The sequence below is a fragment of the Hemiscyllium ocellatum genome, chromosome 3 (assembly GCF_020745735.1).
Source record: "Hemiscyllium ocellatum isolate sHemOce1 chromosome 3, sHemOce1.pat.X.cur, whole genome shotgun sequence".
Lineage (NCBI taxonomy): Eukaryota > Metazoa > Chordata > Chondrichthyes > Orectolobiformes > Hemiscylliidae > Hemiscyllium > Hemiscyllium ocellatum.
The window spans coordinates 55266845-55291168 of NC_083403.1; the positions used below are offsets into that span (position 1 = coordinate 55266845).

The 24324-nt window shown below is 38.8% G+C and overlaps 1 protein-coding gene across 1 annotated transcript; it reads right to left on the bottom strand.

Annotated features, from left to right (window-relative positions):
* Positions 1-725: 725 nt before the first annotated feature.
* Positions 726-9567, bottom strand: prdm13 (PR domain containing 13). Its single transcript, XM_060820730.1, has 4 exons — positions 9427-9567; positions 7271-7402; positions 7024-7144; positions 726-2209 (listed from the first exon to the last, which is right to left on the bottom strand). Exons 1-4 carry the CDS (start codon positions 9565-9567, stop codon positions 726-728), a joined length of 1878 nt encoding a protein of 625 aa, XP_060676713.1.
* Positions 9568-24324: the final 14757 nt, after the last annotated feature.

Genomic DNA, 24324 nt, shown 5'->3' on the forward strand with positions numbered 1-24324 from the left:
TTCATGCTCCTAATATGTTTCCTGAAAACATATGTACATAAAGATGATCAGAACAATAATTGATGCCCTATTTTAAATAGTTTAAGTACTAATCTATCAACAAAGGTCCCTTTGTCATGTTTTGCGCGCGTCTTATAGTGCTTTAATACTTGTCCCTTTATAGACGCGACTTCACACAAAATTGAGTAATTGCTCCCAGCTCTACATCATAGGTCACTTTTAGCTTTGTCTGCAAATTAAGTTTGTTGACCCTCATACATTTGCTTAAATGATTGATATTCACTCCGGACCTGTCAAATTATTTGTCACCATGATTTCTAAATGAGGGTCATTCCATTTATTGAAATGTTTCGCTGATATTAACGTTGCATTATGACAAATTACTACATCGACGGATTAAAAAACTGAACGGAAGAGCACTGATGATTTATTTTAATCATGCTTGTGATATTGAATTTGAGTTTTTTTTTCACAGATGTTTTCATCTTATTTGTAATTCCATAGTCATTTATTAAGCGACGATCACTTGGCATTCATACATTGCATTAGCCGGAGCTATGAATATTGCTCAGCCCTAATAAATATCCTTTACTATCACAGTCACCGAAAAGGCACAATTCCTATCATCTTATGTACAAAATAGACAGGCATTTATAGATGCTTCAAGCATTTTCTGGGGTTTTTTTGGCAATTCGGTGTTTACTGGGGTCAGTTCTCCAAACTGTTCATTGATCGTTGTTCTTTCCTGAATCTTGATCACTTTGATCATCTGTGAAGCAGACATCTACGTCGCTCTCGTTACTGTGGTCACTTTTCTGCTCAGGGTCGTCGAAAGATGATTCCGTTTTGCTCTCTGTTTTGTGTAGGCTTTGCCCCGGGTGCCTTGATTTAACGTGCCTCTCCAAGTCCCTGCGACGGACAAGTACCTTGCCACAGAACTCACACCTGTAAGGCGTGTTCCCCTCTGCGTGCAAACGGATATGTTTGTTTAGGTTGCTGGGATCCCCAAAGGGCCGAAGGCAAACTTTGCATTTTAAAGGTTTGTACCCTGTGTGTGTCCGCATGTGGATTTTCAGTCCGTATTTCCGAGAGTAGAGTTTCCCACAGTACAAGCAGAGGTGACCTTTTTTGGGCTTGCCACTGGACGCGCTGCTGGTGGACATGGACTCCAGGCGGGACCTGCTCTTTTCTGCAGCGATGCTGGACAGTTGCTGCGTGTGCATGGCGATCTCTCTGTCGATGTTGGTAATGGAACCAATTTCTGGGTTGAGAGATGGAGCTCCGAAGTAGGTGACGGATTCGGGGTATTTAATTAAGTTGCTGAAGTGGAACTTTAGGGGGTAATAGGGAGGACTGTACAGAAGCTCGCCATTGTAAACCGTTAAGGGCATAATGGGAATGTTGCATTCTCCGGCGAAAGGTTTACCTCCTTCAAAGGGAGGAATGGAGAACCTCTCAAAGTGAACGCTGGTTGGGATCGGGGTGTAACGGCTCGGAGACAAGCTGGCGTGCAGGCCCCTCTCGACATGTTTGAACGCAGAAGTCTCTTCGAAACTGGGGAAGAGAGGGAAGCCTCTGTTGGTGTTGCTGCACGGCCATGCGGGGAGGGGCGGCTCGATGGTATGGACACATTTGGCTGGGTGAGCCCCCGCCATGCTCTCCCCAGAGGAGCGGGGCGATTTCAGACTGCTCACCACTTTATTGAACCCCAATCCAATTGCTTTAGCGCCGCTGTCCCCACTTGGATCCGACGAAATTAATTTCGATAATCCCGTGGGTTTAAACGCAGATCTAATCCCGGGGTGAAAGCCCATGGCGTTGACAATTGAGGAGGTGCCGCCGCTGATGGTAGTCAGAGCTCCATGGCTCCTGGCTGAATTAACACTCATGTCCAGGGCTCTGTCCTGCTCCTCCTCTGCTCCCACTGCCTTCTTGGTCATAATCATTTTGGCCAAAACTGGAGATGCAGGCCGTTTAGCCCCGTCTGTTGGGCCAGAGGAGATATGATGGCCATTTCTCGACGGTGCTGATGAGCTGGAGATATCGGCGGTTTTCGGAGATTTGGTGAAAGTCTCTGAAATTCGGCATTGTTCGCTGTTGATGAAGCCCCTGCCGTTGCTCAGAGCGCAGTGGAAGTGGATATGAGCTATTAAAGTGTTCGGATATTTGAACGTTCTCCAGCAGTACCAACAAATGTAACGCTCCTCCCCTAAAGAGATGAATGAGAAGAAGACTAAGTTTGCGATAAGGTTGTAAACATTTCCACAAAGAAAACCCACAAATAACATCTACAAATACTGTACCCCAAAGGGTACTGTCGAATACAAAAGGGAATCAACGTTTCAAACTATTACCCATTTCTCAGCAATAAAGGACCCAGTGATGCCCATATCCCAAGAACGAACTGTGTAGCTAAATTATCGATTGCAAAGCAGGTCGTGCGGTTATTAAAATGATGCTTAAACGGTGATAGACTGCTCACGGTTAGAATACACTCCCAACACACCAGCCCAGCTTCTGCGACCCAAGTCGATAACTTTCCAAATTAAATGGTAATAAATGTAAAAGGAAGTCAATGAGGCAAATGAGCTTGGTTGGATAATTTATATGTAATTCCTAGCCCTGTTATTTCATTATGCAGTTCTCTAAGGAGGAAACGCAAGCCTGACCAGACATTAACAACCTAGACAGTTAATGCTTTGGCCTTTGCAGGCCTTGGAGGTGATAACAGCTGTTCCTTGAAATCATGGGGCGCTTGAAACAATGCACTTGGCCCATCTGTTGATGTTGAAGAAAGGAGGCGTATGGCAAGGAGTTGAACAAACTGGTCAAAGAACAAACTATATATCATAAGCTTCGCATTAAAATCGGAACAATGCCGAGGGTATAAACGGTGCTATCGGAAGACCAGCAGTCAGTTTAGGTGCTCACAATTGTAACGGGAGAATGACATCGATCTATTCATTTCCAACTTAAAGTGCGGTTCTGTATATTGCACAATCATCTTTAACCTTTACCGTTGCTTGATCTTTTTGCTTTATCTTTTTGTGTAAATGAATGTTTTGATTTCTTTCAATTTTTCTTCCTGCAATTCTTTCTGGGTTTTTTTCTTAAATTCCGCTCTTTCTCCTCTCTTCCCTTACTTTCCACATCACTTCCTTTGCTTGCTCCTTTCCAAATAGAGTTCCTTGATGAGTGTAGCTCAGTACCATTAACCGTTAGATTTCTTACATTTTGCTGCTCCACCATTCTCACATGTATGCGGTGTCAATTGTATTTGTGGTGCTCGAACCAATATTGCACGTATACTTAAAATTTAATCGACTGTTTTCCTGCATTGACCTTAACAATATAGATTATTTCTGAACAGTTGCAAAGATCAAACTTTGTTCCGAAGCTTTTCAACTGCAAAACTGTCTAAAGGATCAAAATATATCAGTCCTCTGATTATTAGCTAAGAATTAGTGCGAATCAAAGGCATTTGGTCTGTTTAATGTATTGCTAATTTCGTTTTGATTCTACCTTAGTGAACGCATTTAACAAAAGCGTACATCAGGTACTTTTGAACCTGGATAAATGGTTCCCATGTGTGTAGTTAAAATACAATATTTGATACTTCATTCAATATATTGTAAGTTATTATTACTTGCTATTTCAAAATCAGCATGAACTCCAGCTGTTTACAAATATCAACCTTGGTATCAATTAAGAATACAATGGAAACTTGAAACTTAAAAAAAATCTAATTTCGAATGCTTAATTCCAAATCTGTGCCGGCAAAACAGAAAAAAAAATCGATGTACATTTCCCCAAAATATTCAGCTTGTTTAAATGTATTTAAAAAAAACAAAACTTTGAATAGTTTTATAGCTTACAAACATTATAGCTTACACATTACACATTTAAAGCTTACACATTAATAGCTTACAAACTTCTAAAAGCTGCATATAAATAATTACAGTCTAAGTTCACACCGATAATGTATTGATTAAACATCAGTTCATGCTAGCGCCTTTGAAACGAGTGAACTTTATCCCTGGAACATGAACTGTTCAATATTTGCTTTTATGTAAAGCGTTTTCTCAATAATTATGTTGTGTGAAGATGAAATCGTGAGATCGGATCAAAACGCAGAGATTGCATTGCAATATAACATGTTGCATTACAATATTTTAAAATGATTTCATTGTTTTAAATCAGTATTAGGTCTAAAATAATCTTTTGAAAAGATTGTTATGCAAGGTGGATAATCAATCAGGTAGAGCATTTCCAATCGAAACTTTAAAATGCAGAGGCAATTATATTCAGAATTGCTCATCGCGTTGCCCATTCTCTGACAGATTGAACTGCAAAGCAAGCTAGTGTTTAAGAACATAGTATCCCAGGTGGGGGCAGACTGTTCAGAAGAAATTGTAGCCTATTGCCATGTCGATTCACTTACTTGCGTTCAAAGTCAGCAAGAAACTGGGTGTTATATCGTCACGCTGAAAGTGAAGTGCTTTTTAAGAGAGTGTTCAGAACAGGTAATGTAAATGATCTCAACATTACTAACGACAAACAGAAGTGTCCGAAATATTTACTATTTCATTGACATAATTAGTGATGAATTGATTTAATCTTACCTGCTTAGTTAACTCTTATTGAAATATATACCTGTAAATACTTCAGAAATGAACACTTATATCCTTTCCAACACTACTTGTTAGCAAGCATCTGTATTATACCACAAAAATGGAAAGCAATTGTCGTTCTGTTATGTGCTACATCATGCCAGCATCCTGCATATACAATCTATCCACGATGAACTCCAGGAGGTGGTCTTGATATGATCAGAACTGGAAGCCTGAAACAAAGGGTCTACATGCTATCTGTTGACTTTGGAAGCGTCTGCAAACCTGACTTGTAATTGCTAAACCGCTTTGGCTGAAGCAACGTTCTTCAGTAATCTTTCCACATTAACTACAACTTAGTTTAGAGACCAAAAAAAAAGTGTCGATCCTCCCCTTCCCCCAACCGAGACCACCAGCACCTCTTCCTTTGAAAAATAAGATTAAATAGCTGAGTTCATCAGTGGATCTCTTGTTATTAATCCTTTGAGGAATGCAATGTTGCATCCACGCAGAGTTTGGAATCAGGACTCCTTTCAACATTCCGATCTGGTATAAATAGCATCTATCCTAGACGTGAAATCGTGGAATGTTCATAAACTCCATTTTTGAATATTTCAACTATAAATTATCTACTATTTGTTTGATCAATTGTACCTCTACGAAACGCAGTTAGAATTTAACTGGAGTAATAATCATAAATCAAAACAAACTGCAATGAAACAATGTCCAAAGTTCCTCGAAACGTCCGTACTGTATGTTATATTGTGTTACCTCTTTAATCTTACCTTGTCCCTAAATATGACCTGCATATGAATATACGAAATAAACTGCAATCATGCGAACATGCATTGTATTAAGTTCTGGAAAAATGTACATCTATCCTATTGTTATGGTTCAAGTCTTTCTATCACTTCGAAAATAGGTTTGTACAGCGGTCGATAAATACAAAGGTATATAATTTCAAAGAACTGTATGTGATAAAATGGTGGCCTGGCAACAATTTCGGTCTATTTTGCAATTCGAATCAAAGAGGTATGTTTTTCTCCCATTGAGCCTTTGCTAAGTTTTGCCAAGTTCATCAACATTGAAATGCTGAGTACATCTCTCCGACAGATTAGTAGAAATCCGTTTTAATTAGTTAAAAATACTTTTGCCATGCTAACATTTTCAATCGTATTCTTAAATTCAAACCTGAGCAGCGAACTATATATTTGCAGTGGTTTTCCTCTTCTACTTTGAGGTTAATAGAACCAAAGACTATCTGCTCAGAGGAGATGTTCAGTTGTTCGACGTCAACATTGTACTAGTGTGTCATTAATTGCTTCTGCCGGTGAGATAGAAACGTTCTTCATTCACATCGCGACTCAGTGAGTCAGATTCAAACCTCAGGTTTGGTGGCTGAAGCTGAAAGTAGCAACTTGCTATCGATCGACAATCCATTTCTTGCAAATACAAGTTATTGTGCTATTTGGTTGAGGCATATTGTATTATCCCAATTGTTTATCGAGTTCAACTTAGTTCTTTGAATACACTGTGCCAATATTTTGACTCTCGTATAGCAACAGGATTTTAGAATAAGTTAATGTGTGTAATTCACTGCTTCTTACGGGTCGGCAATGAATTTAATTCTCACCCACCCCCGCTCCTAGATCCATTGACAGCTCATTGCAATCAATTTTTGAAAATTCGCAGAAAGTGGCACGCCAACACCTCTCAAAATTCCTGTTAATTCGGCCAAGCAGAAAAAAATGCAAAATAATTTACCAAGCAGTAGTCTGTAAACGCACATGCTGCGTGTCACTGGGGAAACACGGACTTCACAACATTCAAACTGATCAATGCAACGATTGCAGCACTTTCATTCTTACAAATGGTAAGCAAGTGAACTAACTTGTCGAACGACATTTAAAAGGACCCACGGAAACATTAAGGTCACGCATAGCATATTTGCATAAGTCGCAGATTACTCCAACAATTTTAGGATTGGGCATTTGAAAAAATCATTGGTTCATCCACGGTAACTTAACTCGAACAGCAAATTTCGTTATCCATTAAGAGAAAATGTAACAACCATAATTGTTAATCATACTTTTCGTTATACAGCGACAACTCACTGAAATCCTGCAATAAGCCTAGGTGTTTGAATAAATATTGATGACTATCACTCTGCCTTTACCTATCAGCTATATCCATGTTCACAGGTACCTTATCTTTACAAGCAATCTGTGTTTATATTGTCCACACATTATGCACCTTTGTTTTTACGTACATAAATATTTCTGCAGAGAAAAAAATCTTTCAGCCAAGTTACCTAGAAATGTTATTGAATTAAATGCATATTTTTCAAACTAAAGAAATGTTTTCAGCGCTCCTTTATGCTCTTATCCAGTGACACTCAGGTGCTAGTTCCTACCTTTCTCATCGTGTGTCGGTGTGGCTGTAGTTGGAATATCGAACCACTGAGCCAGAGTGCTGGAATACCATGCTGCTAACTCCTCCCCAGGCTGGATATCCCTCAGCGTTCTGTAAAAGATCTGCGGAGGAGAGCAGATACAGTAATCTAAGGATTCTTTATGATTTACTCTTTTGTGGTATAAACTGTTAGTTTGATTTCTTTTTTAAAAAAAGACAAACCATGCCAGAAAGGTCATGTAATGTACCTGTCCCCCAGGAAGGTCAGTGATCGCTTCCAAGTTCTGCTCTTGAATGTGTCTGGCAGCTCGGATTAACTCTATCCATTCCGGGACGGAGTCTCCAGCTTCATCAACCAAATGCCCTCTGACAAAGCGTACCTGAAATACATCCCCAGAACCGCAATTTAGGAAAGCTCCTTCTAATTTTATTGCGTTATTTTTCAACGCTCTTTTCATTCGCACGCAGTGATTTCACTTGCCTAGTCTGTTTGCAACAGAAGCAATCCCATCACGTTATGTAGTTACATTCAGAAAGGGCAAAGGGTATCTTTTAAAAAGATCTAAAACTAAATTAGAAATCTGACGTTTTGGACGAAAGGCGTGCATCACTTTAAGTCTTGTTTGTTATTGATTTAGCAATCATTATTATGCTAGGCAGATTGCGCGGCTGAAAATTGAAATTAAAATTATCGAATAAAAATTCCATGCTATGCTAAAGAAAAAAGTGATCCGAAGATATCTGGCGGGGAGCTGATTCCGCGACAAATTATAATGACTGTGAGGAAGTTGGGAAAACATAGCTTTGCAGAAGGCAGAAAAAAAATGTTTGACAGAAGTTGCATCTAACAGTTTCCGTTTATTCCATGTCGTTGGAAATATTTTTAAAAATCACACCTTTGAATCTTCAGTTATTTCTCAAATGTCTGTAGTTCAATGAAAATTTAATTTGCCCACGTATTAAGAATTCAAGGAAAGCGATTAAACTTTAAAAGGACAACAATGAAAAAGCCTTGTTTTGTTTATCAATAAAGCATCAACTATAAATTCGCGTTGAAAAGCATGTTCACAAAGTAGACTATTTTCAGGCGGTTAGTATAGCATCAGTGTACAAAGAGCTCCCATTGACACGTTTTACTGACACCTGTTCACTTTTGGCAATTGACCGATTGGATAATTGAATTTTAAGGAGCAGCCGGCCTTATCTCCTCACTTGTTTTACACCTTACATTATGTTCGCTAAAAAAAACATGCTGGCTTCTAAACAGATAACCCCCAACTAACAGACGTTGAAATATTCTCGATGCAGCGAGCTGGCCAACAAAATATTGGGGTGGGGTGGATCAATTGCGGCCATTGAAAGTCGCTTGGGGAAAGTGAACTGTAATTAGGCAGAGCGACTATTAACACAATCGAAACCGACGAGGAATAAATAACATGGCTCGTCAGAGCGTGTGGTGAGGTGGGGGGGGGGGGGGGGGGGGGGAGGTGAGCGGACGGGGAGAGGATTGGTTAAAAAATCAAAAATCTGACCATGACATACGAAACGACATCTGCACCTGTTTAAGGAGGTCCATGAGAAAATGCGGCGTTGGACAGTGAAAACAATCAACCTGAATAACACTATCTGGTCTGTAAGTTTCTGTTACCAGACACACACACATACACAAGCATGTCCGCAGTTAAACTACATGAATCGTGATTGTGTTGTACAATGCAGTTCAACTATTGATAACTAACAACAACAAGATGAAGCACTGTTTAGTTAATAACAACTTGTTCTTCTCAATTTCACTGCTAAATGTGGATTAATTGAAAATAATCCAATTGCTTATGATTCGATTAATTTAACTATACTAAAGAAATGATACCTGGATGTTCAAGAACACGATTTATACCAAGAAAGGGATTACTAAAATTCCAACTATAAGCATGCAAGATCACCTACAATAAACATTCTCAATCTCTCAACAAAAGCAGAATACGATCATTAATAGAAGCCTGGCCGCGCTATTAATTGCAGTCCTATTAAACACGAATGCAGGAATTGGATCCAATTGAAGCAGTTTGTCAATAACTCGGACAGAAGTTATCAGACTATGGTAATTCCCAGGAAAATACAATTAACTAACAATTAGCGAGCAAGTGATGCAATTAGACAATCTAAAGCAGCACTCACAGATCCTAAAGATTATAGGCTTGTTATTTTGCCTAGTAATATCCTTTCATAAAGAATTGGCCTGTAGTATCGTTTTGCTTATTTAATTATTTGTGAAAAAAATAACACCTCGCATTTCTCGCAGCTGCTACGAAACTACCAACTGATTCGAAGTTCCCAAATTTACAAACTACTAGGGGAACATTTGTATTTGAAATGTTAACAGTGATGCAACGAAAACTGTTACCTTTTTCCGGTTGAAATGCTCCTTGCGATCGGACATATATTTTCCCAGCCTAAAAATGCCCTGCACAGGACCCAAGCGCAGACCGGCTGGGATGGTGCTATCCGCGGTCACGGTGATCGCCGAGCTCCGGGGGGTTTGCATGGCTCCGGGGATACAAGGGGGAGGAAAAGAAGGAGCGAAGGAAGAGGGATGGATTGACAGCGAGATGAGACAGATGAGAGAGAGAGAGAGAGAGAGATGGACACAGACTGGTCTCCGCCTGCAAAATGACGCGATGGAGTCCGTGCGCTGCGCTTTTTCTATCCAAAGGGGGGAACGCTGCGTTGCAGCAAAATGCACAGAGTGCCTCAGTTTGGTGAGAGAGTTTTGGTGCGATCACAGCTGCAAGTCACAGCCAAGAGGGTCAGAGAGACACACATGGAGACTTTCCCTACCCAACTGAATAATGAAGTGCTCGAAATGGCCAGGAACAATGGCCCAGGCGACCTTCCCATTCCTAAAATCCAATTTGTCAAGGGCGCAAAAAAGGCGATTGTGAATCAAAGGTCTGGCGGGACCATTAATCGTCAGCTTGTGTTATTGTCCGGTCGACAGTTACGATATTTTAAGTGACAAATTCACTGTATAATTTCTCCATAAATTTTGCCTTCTTTTATTGCGACCAACAAAACTTTGGGAAAATAAGTGACTAAAGTTAAGTCTACTTGGCTGATTCTTTTCAGGTTAAATATACTTCAAAGATTTTACTCTCCCCCTTGCTTTTTTTTATTTTCTCAGAGGAGTGGATCTCAGTTAAACAAAGAGAGCAGGAATGTTTGGAGGACTTGTTAACTTCTATTGATTCGGCGTGTGCCGCATAGAAACGGGGCAGGTACTTGATGGTAAAACACCAGAAGAAAAGTCGCTACCGGCTCAAGATAATCGCCATCTACATTTGTCCAGCTCTCCAGTTAAACTCCTGGTCCGTACAGTGGGGAAAATTATTTAAGCCCATTGATTCCAAGTAACCTTTGCCAATACTGGGCGATTCCAAAGTCTGTTTTCTGACTGGCAAATTCAGGGTGACCCGCGTTGTTAAAACAAACAGGGGTTTGTATCAATTCAGCTTTCCTTGTCCAGTTCCTAGAGGGACAATTACAAGAGCTCGAATTTTAATCCCCCTTTGCTTTAGTAAAACATTGCCCTTCTCCAGAATTAGAAAGCTTGAGGTGACATCTTGTCCATTTGAAATCAACTTCAAAACAAGACACTGATTTTCTTCCACAATGTTTACTTATGATTGTATCAGGAATATTTTCAAATCTAGCCGTTTTAGACAAGAAATAAAATGTCCTGGTTATAAACATTTTCCACTTGAAGATTTGAAAGAAATGTTTGAGGTCATTGGAACGATTCTTATCATTTGGTGGTCAGGAAGTGAAATGATGTTTTAAAAAGCGAAATAAATCATTCAGCTGTTTAACTTTCTATTGAAAGCAAACCCGTTTCTCCATCTGGAAGGCTTATTAAAATTACGTTATTTATCTTTCATTACTAAGAAATATATTATTTCCTTATTTACAATAAGATGCAACAAAATGTGTTCTGAATTGCTAACCGACAGAACTACCTGTGTTGTGGTTCATGGATTTAAATTAAAGATGCGTTCCGTGCACTATACGGAAACAGAATAAGTTGTTTTATTCTTTCAAAGGTATGATTTAATACCTTGTCAAAAGTATATTAAATTGTAATAGTAACCTTAAGGCGGGTGCGATTTAATAACACGGAAAGGCAATGCAATGATCCTTTGATTTACTTACAACACATCATCCAATTAATACAACGTCTGTGGGCAGCTTGGGATCTATTTTATGAAGTCGCCAAATGGCATAATAAATTTATTTCATACACTTGGAGAAAGTATGGATAATCTGTGTCCAGATTTAACTCATAGAATTGGAATGCAGTAACATTGATAGATTCAAGCATTATCAATGACCCTAAATGTTGCCAGTGGGTTGCATGTGTTTTATTGTGAGTGATACCAGAACGGTCAACTATCCTTCGTGAAATTGTTTCTCCGCCGATTTCACTATGTGGAATGGACCTTGTTTGCTGCAGATGAAAAACAAGTTTTAGAAATGTTATTTTGCAAAAATGTTGCCTTTTTGTAAGGAGCTAAAATCTTAATCATCGGCGTTTGTAAAGATGAGATTAATTTGATATAATCAACAGGCATATAATTACCAGTACAGATTTCTTCCAACAATGAAACAAATCATATGGATTCAATTGTTAACCATACATCAAAACCTAGGACGTGGAGAAGTATTTCTATGGATTTCGCCAACATCGAGAAAATTTCAATTTATTAGGAATTACGTCCGACTACATATTAATACATTTTTGGAAAGAATTCTTAGTTCTTTTTGCATTCATCCTTATATCAACATTGGATTTAATATATCGAATGACAATACAGGACTACAGTTCTATGTGCGTGAAGAGAAGTTTTTTCTTTAAAAAAACAGGATTTGACCTCTTTGATACGTCTTCATTGGCATTTCTCTCAATGGCAGAAAAAGGAACAAGAAGTTCGGGGCAATAAATTTAAGCCATGAACATGTCCCTGTAACCTCTGGCCTGGCGACTTTAGGATGACACCAAGTTAAATTGGGCAAGCAGAGGTAGATGGCTTTGGACTGCAAGGTACCCCATTGCTCCATTTATGGAGCCTTTCCATACTTTATTTAATGATCTCAAAGCGTGAACGACACGCGAACAATTTTATCAATAGGACCATGTAAAATCTGACTGGGAGGAAAGTTATTTATTAATGTCCGCCAATTGTGACTGGTTCCCAGCCACTGAAAATAAAGAGCCCTGCTCTGAAATCATTCACCCTAGCACGGTACTTTTCTTCCACTGCGGCTCAAAGATGCACTTTTCCAAGTGAAATAAAATTGGCCAGAGGAGAGGGAAGAAACACGTTTTCTTTTATATTTTTCTCCAAAAAAGAAAGAAAAAATAAAACGCAAGGGTGAAACCAATCTAATGTGTCCACTGGAGCAGGAGCCAGAATGAAAGCTGGGGTGTTAGAAGTAAAAGCAGTGTTCGAAGCAAATGGGATGGAAAATTAAATGAAATTAAATAGCTTGAACGACTGTATTGTGTCTTATAAAAGGACACATTAATTACATGGTTTCAGCTTTATTCCAGGACAATGTTGTGGACTGGGAGATAATCAAAACATTCCAGGGCTCGCTGTCACAGACTTTTAACTGGCGACAAAACAATATTTCGCCCGCATTAACGAAAGATGATCGGTTTGCACCAAAATATAGTTTGATACGAATTCCTGCATCAGCTTGATCTCTTTTGCGCGTGCCGTTGAACTGTCATTGCCATCAAGTAACATTTTTGGCATAATGTTCTTTTTGATTTAACAGGTTGCCCGATAATCAGCCATGAATGTTGCAGAACAACAGACGTCCAGAGCCACAGCAGCCTGGGCCAATGTCCCACCAGGGAGCTCCATTCAACACATCAAAATGCTTCTGGCTGGAGAAGGTTCAACATTACTTTCAAACCAGCATGAATGCCTGTATATAGAGCCAACTTAATTATGGGCAAGCAGTGGGATAAATCAGAAGTTTTTGCAAACTCTTGTGCATAAGGGATTTTTTTTAAAAAATATCTTCGGGAAACTTTGTTTATGTATAATTTCTATCGGGGTTCTTCATTTTTTAATATAAAAAAGCAAATAAAAGTTGTGTATTAATTACAATTGCATCCAACGTTAGGTATTTTGATTTCACAGATTATTATTACTCTATTTGTGAGCAAAGAGTATTACTGGAAGTACCAAAGGTATTCAGTGTATTCAGAAGCGAAAACTCTATGGGATGTATGGGGAACGCCTCCCTATTGTAGCCTGACGCGGTAAGAAATAGCGCCAATAGGAGATAAATACACCGTGAATTGATGTTATTCTTTGTTTTAATTTTTACATTAGGTACAGCGGTATAAACAGAAACAATAACAAACTTTGATGGTGGCTAGGCATTTATTAAAATTATGGCAAAATTACGATTATTAAAGGATCCCACCTAATGACCTACTTACAAATTAAACATAATAATTTGCCCATTCGAATTATCTTATCTAGGTTGTCCTAGTTTATTTTCCCGTATAAGTGAAGCCAATCTAAAATTAAGACTTTCAAATCCCTATCTAAGGTTGAAGATATCTTTATGCCACGATTTCAGTATGCAAGAAGTCAACTGCCCCCTTTTTTAAACTGAATTCTCCAACTTTTACTTCATTTTCGGTTGATGTGGTGAAGATAAAAGGCGAGAGACTTGTGGCTGAATTGAAATGTTTCGGTGTACCTTATAAATTCATACCTTTTCTCACTCGATCGCATTAGAATGAATTCTCCACTCAATTCGATTTTCCTTGCTGTTGGGCACATTTAGGAGAGAGTCTATTTATGAAGTTCATTTCTAGGCAAATGAATTCAGAGCCTGGGCCTTATGAATAGGACCGTGTGTCAGCCGCCCCTAATTGGGATTAAAGCACTCGGGACCATATGCACAGAGTGACAGAAATTCTCAGGTCTCATTGTATAACAGGACAAGATCAGTAACCAGCCAATTTCCAACCACCCTTCTGAATAACATAGCTGTTCACAATACAGTCTAAAGGCTTATTTGCTGGCATACCTAGGCCGTTTTTTTTTCAACGCTATTGAAAAAAATCAAAAATAAAATCACCTTTTGAATAAAATACACTAGCGTTTATTGTTTCTATTGTAGCTAAATATTGACAAAATAGCACAATATTTTTTTCACAATATCGTGAAAAGTACAAAGCAATTATTTCGACATGCCTTAGAAATGAAGATACTGCTAAATGAATCCATGTGCACAGAAGCTTTTATTTGTGTTGTATGGAGACGAAGCAAGTTTGCTCGAAACGGTTAGAAAGGATGTTTGAAAAAATGAACAATAATTTTGTGCAGTTTCAGCTCGAAATGTTGATTGCCACTCTTTTTTTCTCTAACAAACTAAGGTTTTGGAGACACGAACTACGTTATTTGATACTCTTGTCATTTACAAAGTTTGTAGAGTTGGGGAACTGCTCAGGACAGAACGACTTGCTTTCAGAGCCTTGCTTTGAGTAGCACATGTCTGAGAAGACGAACAAAAGGAACCGCAGCCTTTTAAATGTCAGTACGCTGTAGACCAATAAACAAACCTGATTATGCCTTGCAATTTGAATGACATGCAGGCGTTCTAAATGGGGCCTGGTCGTTTTGCCAGAAAGTAACTTGGAAAACCACGAAGTTTGTCATAGGTTTTTATTCTGTGTGGCTGGTGTATAATCAGATGGGGCTGCTTTGGTTAATGCCGTTATTTGGTCTATAATAAGTGCAACGTGAAATGTTTTAAAACATAAGTGTAAATTGCATGAGGGCAATTATATCAAATTTTAGGTAATTGTGAGATCTGGTTCCTGGGGCTCTTTAATCATCTTGAGTGACCTCAAGGTGTACAGCTACATGCAGAGAAGTTTCATACCTATCAGATAGTCCCATACCCGGTTAATATCAGTACCCTTCCCCTTCCCAATTACAAACAATATTATATCATTACACTGGAAATAAAATACTGTTGGCGCGAACTGTGTCTATAAAACACGTGAATTTCAAGAACTGGTAACTGGTGTGAGATGCAAGTTCTGTTCGCTATGGGTACAATCATTTGAACAATCGATTCCCTCAATAGGATTCGTCCATGGTAAAATAATTTTAAAATAAGGGGAAACAAATGACCCAGGCACGTTGGTCACCGAGACAGGGATGTCAATTCCAAGTACGGATCATAGAAATATGAGATTTAAATGATGTATTTTCATGCATTGGTGATAACTATAAATTAGTATGATTGCACGTATTCTGGATGCAGCGCTGTGTATTATATCATAGTTATCATCTAATTAAGGATTAAAGTTAAAATCCCGTGTTTTAAAGATTTGCAAAAATAAAATTAGCATGGTCAGCGTTACCGTCAGGGCGAGGTTCCAGTACATTCACGGAGCGGAATGGGGGTGTTAGTATATATGACTGCATGGATTTATACGAAATTAGTTCGAAGACGTGACCGCTGGGCTAAGTATTCAGTGGGCACTCCAACTGAATGTTGATAAAGGTGGAACTGTTGTGTCAAAATGTTGTTCGTAGGCCTTCCATATTCCGCAGGCAAGAATAGTAAGTTGTCAAAGCTTTGTACAGTACCGCAACTCAATTTTAATAATCAGTTCAACACCTAATCAAAGAAAAAAACAAATCACTTAACAAAAAAAAACTCAATTTTGCACGGACGAATTACAATTCAGAAATGTCCCGCTGGCTGTGAGTGAAATTTGGCGGCGAATTGAGCATTTTCAGTGTGCTGAGCATAACCTATCGGATAATTGGAGGAAATTTTATGCTTGAATAAGGATTTTGTATTTAACAATTATGCTTGGATCAGGAATTCTATACAATATGAGTGAATGGGAAGTGGTTGGGTGCATCAGAATTGCATGCTGAATCAGAATTAGGCGCGGATCACGCATGCTTTATACATGTTTACTGTGTTTTACGTTTTATCTTAGTTGCATATACAGACATGGTAGTTCTGTGAATGATTAGAAATCGACTATAATATGTGAGCTCAATGCGTGCAATGCGAAACCTGCAGTAATTTGATACAGATAACATTACATTGTATTTTTCTTTACTTTTTATAAAATCAGAAACGCTGATTTCCATCTTGTCTGTACATGAAAGTGCATCAATATTTCTATGAGCTCTCTATGTGTTGGTGGTAAACATTTTGTTGTGTTATATTGTAAACTTTGTGCGGAACCTGCGTGCAAGGAACACAAAGTGTAGTTGTGTTAATCATGTTCATCTCATTGCACCTTGATAAGACATTTGGAGTATTGTTAACAGTATTGGTGACCATATGTGTCAAACGATATTAATTCACTGGAGCATTTCAGAGAATTTTTACTAACCTAATACCTGGAATCAATGGATGATTTTATGCAGAAGGTCTATACAGACTAGACCTGTATCTACTGGAGTTTAAAAGTGTCTGAACCGTTGTTGGTCAGAGCATCTGAATGGGTACATAAATAGTAAGGCTTTGGAGGGATGTGGCCAAGTGCTGACAAATGAGACGAGATCAATTTAGGATATCTGGTCGGCATGGACGAGTTGGACTCAAAGGTCTGTTTCCATGTTGAACATCTCTATGACTCTGAGTGATTTTTCAAAACATCTAAGAGCCTGAGTGGACTCAACCTGATGGATTTCAAAAAGATGTTTAGTATCCTAAAATAGGGGGTCTTAGTTTGAAAAAAAAAGAGCTACTCATTTAAAACAGAGATAAGGAAAACTTTCTCTCTCTTTCAAAGAGCTGTGAGTCTTTGGAATTTCCTTCCTCAGAATTTTTCAATATTTTAAGGCAGAGATAGATATTTAATTACCAAAGGAAATGGAAGATTACTAGGTAAATGGAGAAATATAGATTTGATCTTACTGAATGGTGGCGCAGGCTCCTGGGGCTGAGGGACTTTCTGTTCTTCCTTGTTCCATGTTCATACTCAAGTAAAATTACCTTATTGTATAGGAGGATCTTTTTCAAGAAACGTTGAATGGAAGACCTTCTAAAATGGAGATGAGGAGAAAGAAACTTCTTCAGCCATGGAGTGGTCAATCTATGGAAGTCACTGCCACACAAGGCCTGGAGGCCAGGTCATTGAGTATAGCTAAGACTGAAATAGATAGGTTATTGATTGTCAAAGGGGTCAAGGGTTAAGGGGAGAAAGCGGGAGAATGAGAATGAGAAACATATCCGCCATGAATGAATGGCGGAGGAGACTCGATGGACTGAATGGCCTTAATTCTGCTCATATATCTCATGGTCTTATGGTCTATTCTATTACAGATACAATTGTTTTTAGGGTAAACGTTTCGAATAGAATCACGTTACACAGAAAATGGACCCAAAGGTTAAATGATACGATGATGCATTACATCGCCACAGTTCTCCGAACCAGTAAATTAGACAGCTGGTGCAAAGTAAATTCACTTCTTCTTCATAGAGTACAATATTACTGCTTAAGTCCTTTCTGGGTATCTCAGCGAAACGCAAGTTTTTAAAATGTAGCTTCCCCCAACCAAGCAAGTTGAGCAACTTGCAATTGATTGTGTTCATCTGCATTATCTTACCTGCAGTTTATCTCGAAATAATGTATTTGGAAATTGAGATCCGAAAATACATTGGATATATAAGACGCCGGAGAATTTAAAGAACTGCGAATTTTTGAGCAAAATGGCTTTTTTTTAAAAAAAAGTGCCGTTGCTTATTGAGGCTAGTAAGAAGAAAATTTTATTCCGTTTTTTACTCTGGGTCAGACCTGACCTTAAATTTACTGAATAAGGACATTGTGAACTATCAGTGGGGCACCACAGAAGAAATGGAGTTAGACTTCCTCTCATTCTGACCTGTAGGCAGACAAATGTATTTCCATAAGGAATCTCCGCTCCCTGGCAATGAAAATCCAGCTACTACCGCCTAATCTAATGTTGGGGAACGTTTGTAAAAATGAAATGTTGAATTGACCTAAATGAAAGCATATGGGGAATCTTTTGAGTTAAATTAGTCAGTCTTTGTGCAATTTCTGGGCAGAAGTTGTCAGGTTTTGGGAAAACATCAGGTCCTGAGTGGCCTGGGGACTTTGAATAAGATCCCTCCTCTCTCTCTCTCTCTCACTCTCTCTTTCTGTCTCCAAACGGAACTGCAAGCAAGCAAGTTTCATAGCATTTGAAATATTACTCTCCCCTCCAAAAAAAGTCGTAAATTACTCCCTAAACTTTCACCCTTTGAATCACCTGCCTTCCTTGACCAAATTTTATTTCTCAAAATTGTAATAATAGTGCACTCGGGCAAACTCTAGGGGCGGCATTGTAAAGGTACACTGCCAATCGAACATGTGATGAAGTACAGGTTGTCAAGAGAAAGCAAATGGAAGAGAAAACATAAAACGTAAAGAAAATCGGTTAGATTTGGATGCCACGATTTCATTCTTCTCCCCTTTGTAAATTGAGAGTTGTCACCGATTTAAGAGCTATTCACACACCGTCTATGGGACTTGATGACACTTTGTAAACTCTGTCAACAATTGGAAACGCCATTCACATAAAGCGCCTGGTCAGGTGGGAAATCCTTTAGTCATGACATTGCACACATAAATAAAGTTAGGTCTACCTTGGAGAGGATCAATATTATTGTTATTTTATCCCAGAAACTGATGGAAATAATGATTTCAGATATTAGTAGAAATCTTTCCGATTTCAAACTACTGACTTGCCGCTTTTGTAGACACATGCCAGGGTCTGAGATGTGAAACCGCCGGGCGCTGCGATGTGACCGGAGGGGTGTGTCCTGTGTCCACGCTGATGAGGAGTCTCCCCTCCAGGGGCAAATTAACGAGATACTCCGGAGCTGCGGAACACCTCATTGGCTCGGAGGGAGCTCCGTTCAAAGTTTCCCTTCAAGCTCATTAGCATAGCTCAAAGATAAACTCACGCGAATCAGCGCGTGCAATCTAATGAAGTGTAACCAATTAGTGTCTGACAGGAGGTATTTTCCAGCATCATGGAGAAGTGGGATTGTCAGAAAATGGGCCATTCTTCATAGCTATTTCTGTTTTTACATTAAACTTGGCCTGCGTTGACTTATATGAGAACTGTATATGCGACGTGTATGATCTAAGGCGAGTACATCACGCTTTGCAGTAAATACCTGGTTTTAGACTGATTTAAACTGAACTGGAAGGAGAAACGGAGGTGGTCAGGCTTCAATGGAGTTCTGTTCGCTGCGGTTCCGGTGACCAACACTGGCTTCGTGTTTCTTCAGGTAACCGAGAACCTGGAGACCGCGCAAGGTACAGCCGCCACCAAATGGGCACAATCGGCAGGTACTCGCTGCTTTAGAGCCTGGGCGTGGGGCTAGTTTTGTGCCCAGGGTTTTCTTTGCTCCAGCTGAGCGATGGGGAGTTCTGGGCGCGAATTACTTGCACTTTTTTTTCAGTCCTACCTCAACTGCATTTCAATGCCCTGAAACCCGCTGATAGAGAAGGTTTATGAATGCTTGGGTTGTTCGCAATGTGAGAGCTGTAACTTTGTCCAATTAATTGAGATTGTAACCTAAAACAGAGTGCAGTACCTCAACAGTTGATAAAGGAATGTACGAACATTCCTTTGTTGAAGGAGTGAAATTGGCAGGCTTCTGACTACACAGACATGAGGACATTATACTGACTTAGCTGGGGAAGGTCAGAAGTCAGATGACAGGAGGTTATAGTCCAACAGATTTATTTGAAATCACAAGCTTTTGGAGCATTGCCACTTCACCTAACAAAGGGGCAATGTGCCGAAAGCTTGTGATTTCAAATAAACCTGTTGGACTATAACCTTCAGTCATCTGACTTCTGACTTTGTTCACCCCAGTCCAACATTTGCACTTCCACATCATGTTTGGGGAAGAGCATAGCTACTGTTGTGGGAATGGGGAGACATCAATGGATGACTGATCTCATAAGATTCATTCCACTATATTGTTCTCTCATTACCATCAATGCTAATTAATTCTGAATCTGCATATCTTATCTGACTAACACTCTCAAAGTGCCCAGCTCCCCCATTACCTGGAATGCCAAAGCTTGCAGAAGTTCCAGAAGAAGAGGCTAAGTCTGCAGCTGGGTAGGGTATTCTCAGCAGGTCTAGGTCTGGAGTGTCCAAACAACCTGGCAAAAAACAGCCAAGTCTTCCTGGCCAACAGGGCTAACTATTAAGCAAATTCCCTCCACTCCAACTGCAGAGGTCAGGATTGCATTTTAAATATATGTGAATTTGCCTCTTGAAATGGCTGATCCAGAGTTTTTGGCACTGTTGGACCTGATTAAAATGCACCCATGATGAGAAATTCTTGGCCAATGCAACTTCTTTCACAGTTAAAGGAAATCTAAACCCAGATCTTTCATCCTAATCGAGTGTTTTAATGAAACTTAAAGAACTCTGAATGTTGGAAATGTGAAACAAAAATAGGAAGTTCTGGACAGTAGGTCTGGCTGCATCTACTGAGAGAAAAACAGAGTTAATGTTTCAAGTACCCATTAACTCTCCTTTTCTCTCAATGGATGCTTCCAGACTTTCTGTTTTGTTTGCTTCAACTAGGCTCTCCCTAACTTTCTGTTCTTAACAGCGCATAACTCTTTTAGATGGCACTCTCAGTAATGTCCTGATCTTTACCCTCCTCTTCACCATCAGAAGATTGCTGGTGATAATTTGTTTCCTCTGTATCTACGACATTCCCACTTTTATCGGATCCAGTTGTGAAGGGTGCAGCCTGCCAAAATGATGAGGGGCACTTTTTCTGGCCTGTACTGCAAGTTTTTGGCAGATGCATCAAAACCTTATCCTGAACCATTAAGCCTCTGAGGAAGTGTGAATAGAATGTCCATCTCCATTCTCCAATGTATTTCCATTCCACATCAGCCTGAGGGTTTAATAAAGGTATCATGAGACACCTTTGGAAAGACTACATTTTTTGCTCCCGGCTGCTATCTCTGTTTGGTCCAACAACTTTGGCTTAATGGCAGTTCCTAGGGTGCCTAATACATACCTCCAAAGTCTGGCATTGATAGTCACACATAATTTGATCATTGCTGGAGTCCAAGCCAATTCTATTGACAAACTCTGCAAACTTTGGAAATATAGTACTCTAAAATGCAATGCAGGTGGAGACATCTGGGGGAAGCCAGTAATACATTTCATGCCAAATGGTTGTTTCATTTTTCTTTTCAATTTTTGCCATTACTGCATGAAGGATGACAGTACAATGTAACAGTTGCATGGAAAGTGTTTTGTTTTCCCTTGCAACTATTTTCCTTGATAATACATTTAATTTGATTTGAGTCATTCATGTTGGCCTATTGGTCGTGAAAAACGTCTGTATTATGATAAATATGCATAATACATTCAAAAATGAATGTAATGCTCTTTGTCCACAAAAATGTAAATGATTTAACATTAGCCTTTTTTGTCTAATGTCCTTGGTGCAAGAATGGTTATCCTTCATATAAAGGTTGCAAATGTATTAATCGAATTCAAAGGAACTTAAATTGTTTTGTGTAACACATTACCATAGTCTATTTTCCACCTAGCCCCAATAATTTTTCACTTCCTTATTTATCAAAGAAATATCCACCCCTTCCTGAAAAATATTCAAGTAGTTTGATTCTACTGTCTTTTGAGGACGAGAATTCTAAAGATTCATGACGCTCTGTAAGAAAAGGTTCCTCCTTATCTTTCCTTTAATCGGGCAACCTTTATACCAAAACAGTGATCACTAGCTTCAGATTCTCCAATGAGAGAAAACAACTTTTCCACATGCACTCTGTCTAGACCCTTCAGGATTTCATATATTTCAATAAAGATCAACTCTTACACATTCAAACTTAAGGTGATGCAAGTTTAGCTTGTCATTTTCTCATAATATAACTTGCCCATTACAGACAGTGGCAGTGTAATGCTTTTTTTGCCATGCAAACAACATATCTGCATCCTTATACATGTAAAGAAACTAATAATATATACAGTACTCTAGATGTGGTCTCACCAATGCTCTATGTAACTGAAACATAATCACCTTAATAAGTATTTCATACTTCTCAATAAACAAACATTCTATTAGCTTTCCTAATTACTTGATGTACCTGCTTATTAACCTTTTTCATTTGCATCACAGAGCTCTGCAATCTCTCACTATTTAGAAATTATGCTATATTTTATTCTTTCTTCCAATAAGGACAATCTCATATTTTTCCAAATTATACGTCATTTATCAGATCTTTTCCCATTCAATTAACATATCTAAATCACTGTGGTATCTATATGTGCTCTTCACAAATTAATTTCTTACCTATGTTTGCATTATCAGCACATTTAACAATTTCATCCTTTATCCAATTTATTTATATATATGAAGAACTAAAAGTCACAAAGTTGATCCTTATAACACAACACTCATCATATTTTATCAACTGAAAATGGGCCATTTCTGAATGGTTTGTTCTGAAGAACAGGAATCAGACTCAAAATCCCAACCCTGTTTCTCACTCCACAGAAGTTTCTAGACCTGCTACGTTTCTCCAGCACTTTCTGACTTTTTAAAATGGGTTATTTATGCATGTTCTTTGGTTCCTCTTAGCTAGCCATTCTTTTATCCATATAATTACAAAAACAATACGATTATTTTTCATCTGCACAGAGCATTTGTGAGAACACATCTAGAGTACTGCATATATTATCGATGCCAATATGTTACCCCTTATACCATGGACTTTTATCTTCTGCATTTACTTTTATTATATAAATAATTGCTTGTTAGTTCAGATCTTGAACACATTTTAAAGGAGGCACAAAGCCATCATGACTAGGACACAAGAAAACAGAGTTGAAAAAGGAACACCAATTTGTAAGCACAAAAGAGATGATGATTGATAGGGCCATCATTGGCATGGAGATGTGGGATAGTTAACTGTCAATCTTGGTTCTCAGATCAAGCAGGTAGATTCTGATTAATGCAACCATTTGAATCCAGCCAAGATAAACAGTCTTCCTGCATATTATTTCCAATGTAATAGGTGCAATATATGTAAAATTTCTTTTACCTACAATGTTGGTAAGTGTAAGGCTATGCACCTTACTAGGAAGAAAATAGACAAACTATTTTCTAAATGTGGAAAGGCTTTGGAAATCTGAAACATAAAGAGACCTGTGAATACCAGTTAATGATTCTCTTAACGTTAACATGCAGGTTCAGTTGACAGTTAGGAAGGCAAATGCAATGTTAGCATTCATTTTGACAGGGCTAGAGTATGGGAACTGAGGTGTAGTGCTGCAGTTGTATAAGGCTTTGGTCAGACAGCATTTGGAATATTGTGAGCAGTTTTGGTCTCTACACTTTCTCTCCATCTTCTTTCTCCAGGCCCCTCGTGATTTTGAACAACTTTATTAAGTCTCCTTTCAACCTTTTCTTCTCAAGGATAATAGCAACAGCTTCTTCAATCTATTCATGTTACTGAAGTTCCAATCCCTGGAACACTGACCAGATATTTATTTCATTGTGATGTTGACTGAGGAATAGATTTTGGCCAAGGCACCAGGAAAAACTCCCTGCTGTTCTTGGAAAAAGTGCCATATGATCTTTTGAGTCAACGTGAACAGTTTTATGGGCTCTCAGTTTAACACCTCATCTGAAAGCTAGAACCTCAGGTTGTGCATTATTTCTTCTGTCCAGCATTCAAGCGTCAATCTTGATTTTTGTGCCGGATTGGGTCTTGAACCCAGAACCTGACTCAGAGATAACTTAATGAGTTAAAAAACACTGGGAAACCATTGGGAACTGGTGAGTGTAATACAACCACAAGCTGTTTTGTGTTTTAAGTTTCATAATGAGGGTGAAATCTTAGTTGACTGCTATGGTTTGTGCTTTTGAAAGTTCAGTTGAATGTTCAAGTTTCATAATAAATATCAGAAAATGCAATAAAGTTTGGTTTAAATAATTGCAGCTTGATTCAGCAGATATCATGACTTCCACACAGGCACTGCTTTAATGCTGGTAGTTTTATTTGTTTAAAGAAGCAGTTTTATACACCCCCAAGGACAATGTCCATTACACTCTATGCCTTAAATTGTTAACAATGTATCTGTTAAGAATGTCAAACATCAATTACTTAAATACTTGCAGCATTTTCTTAAAAACTATTTGACCATTAACATTGTTTCTAAGACCT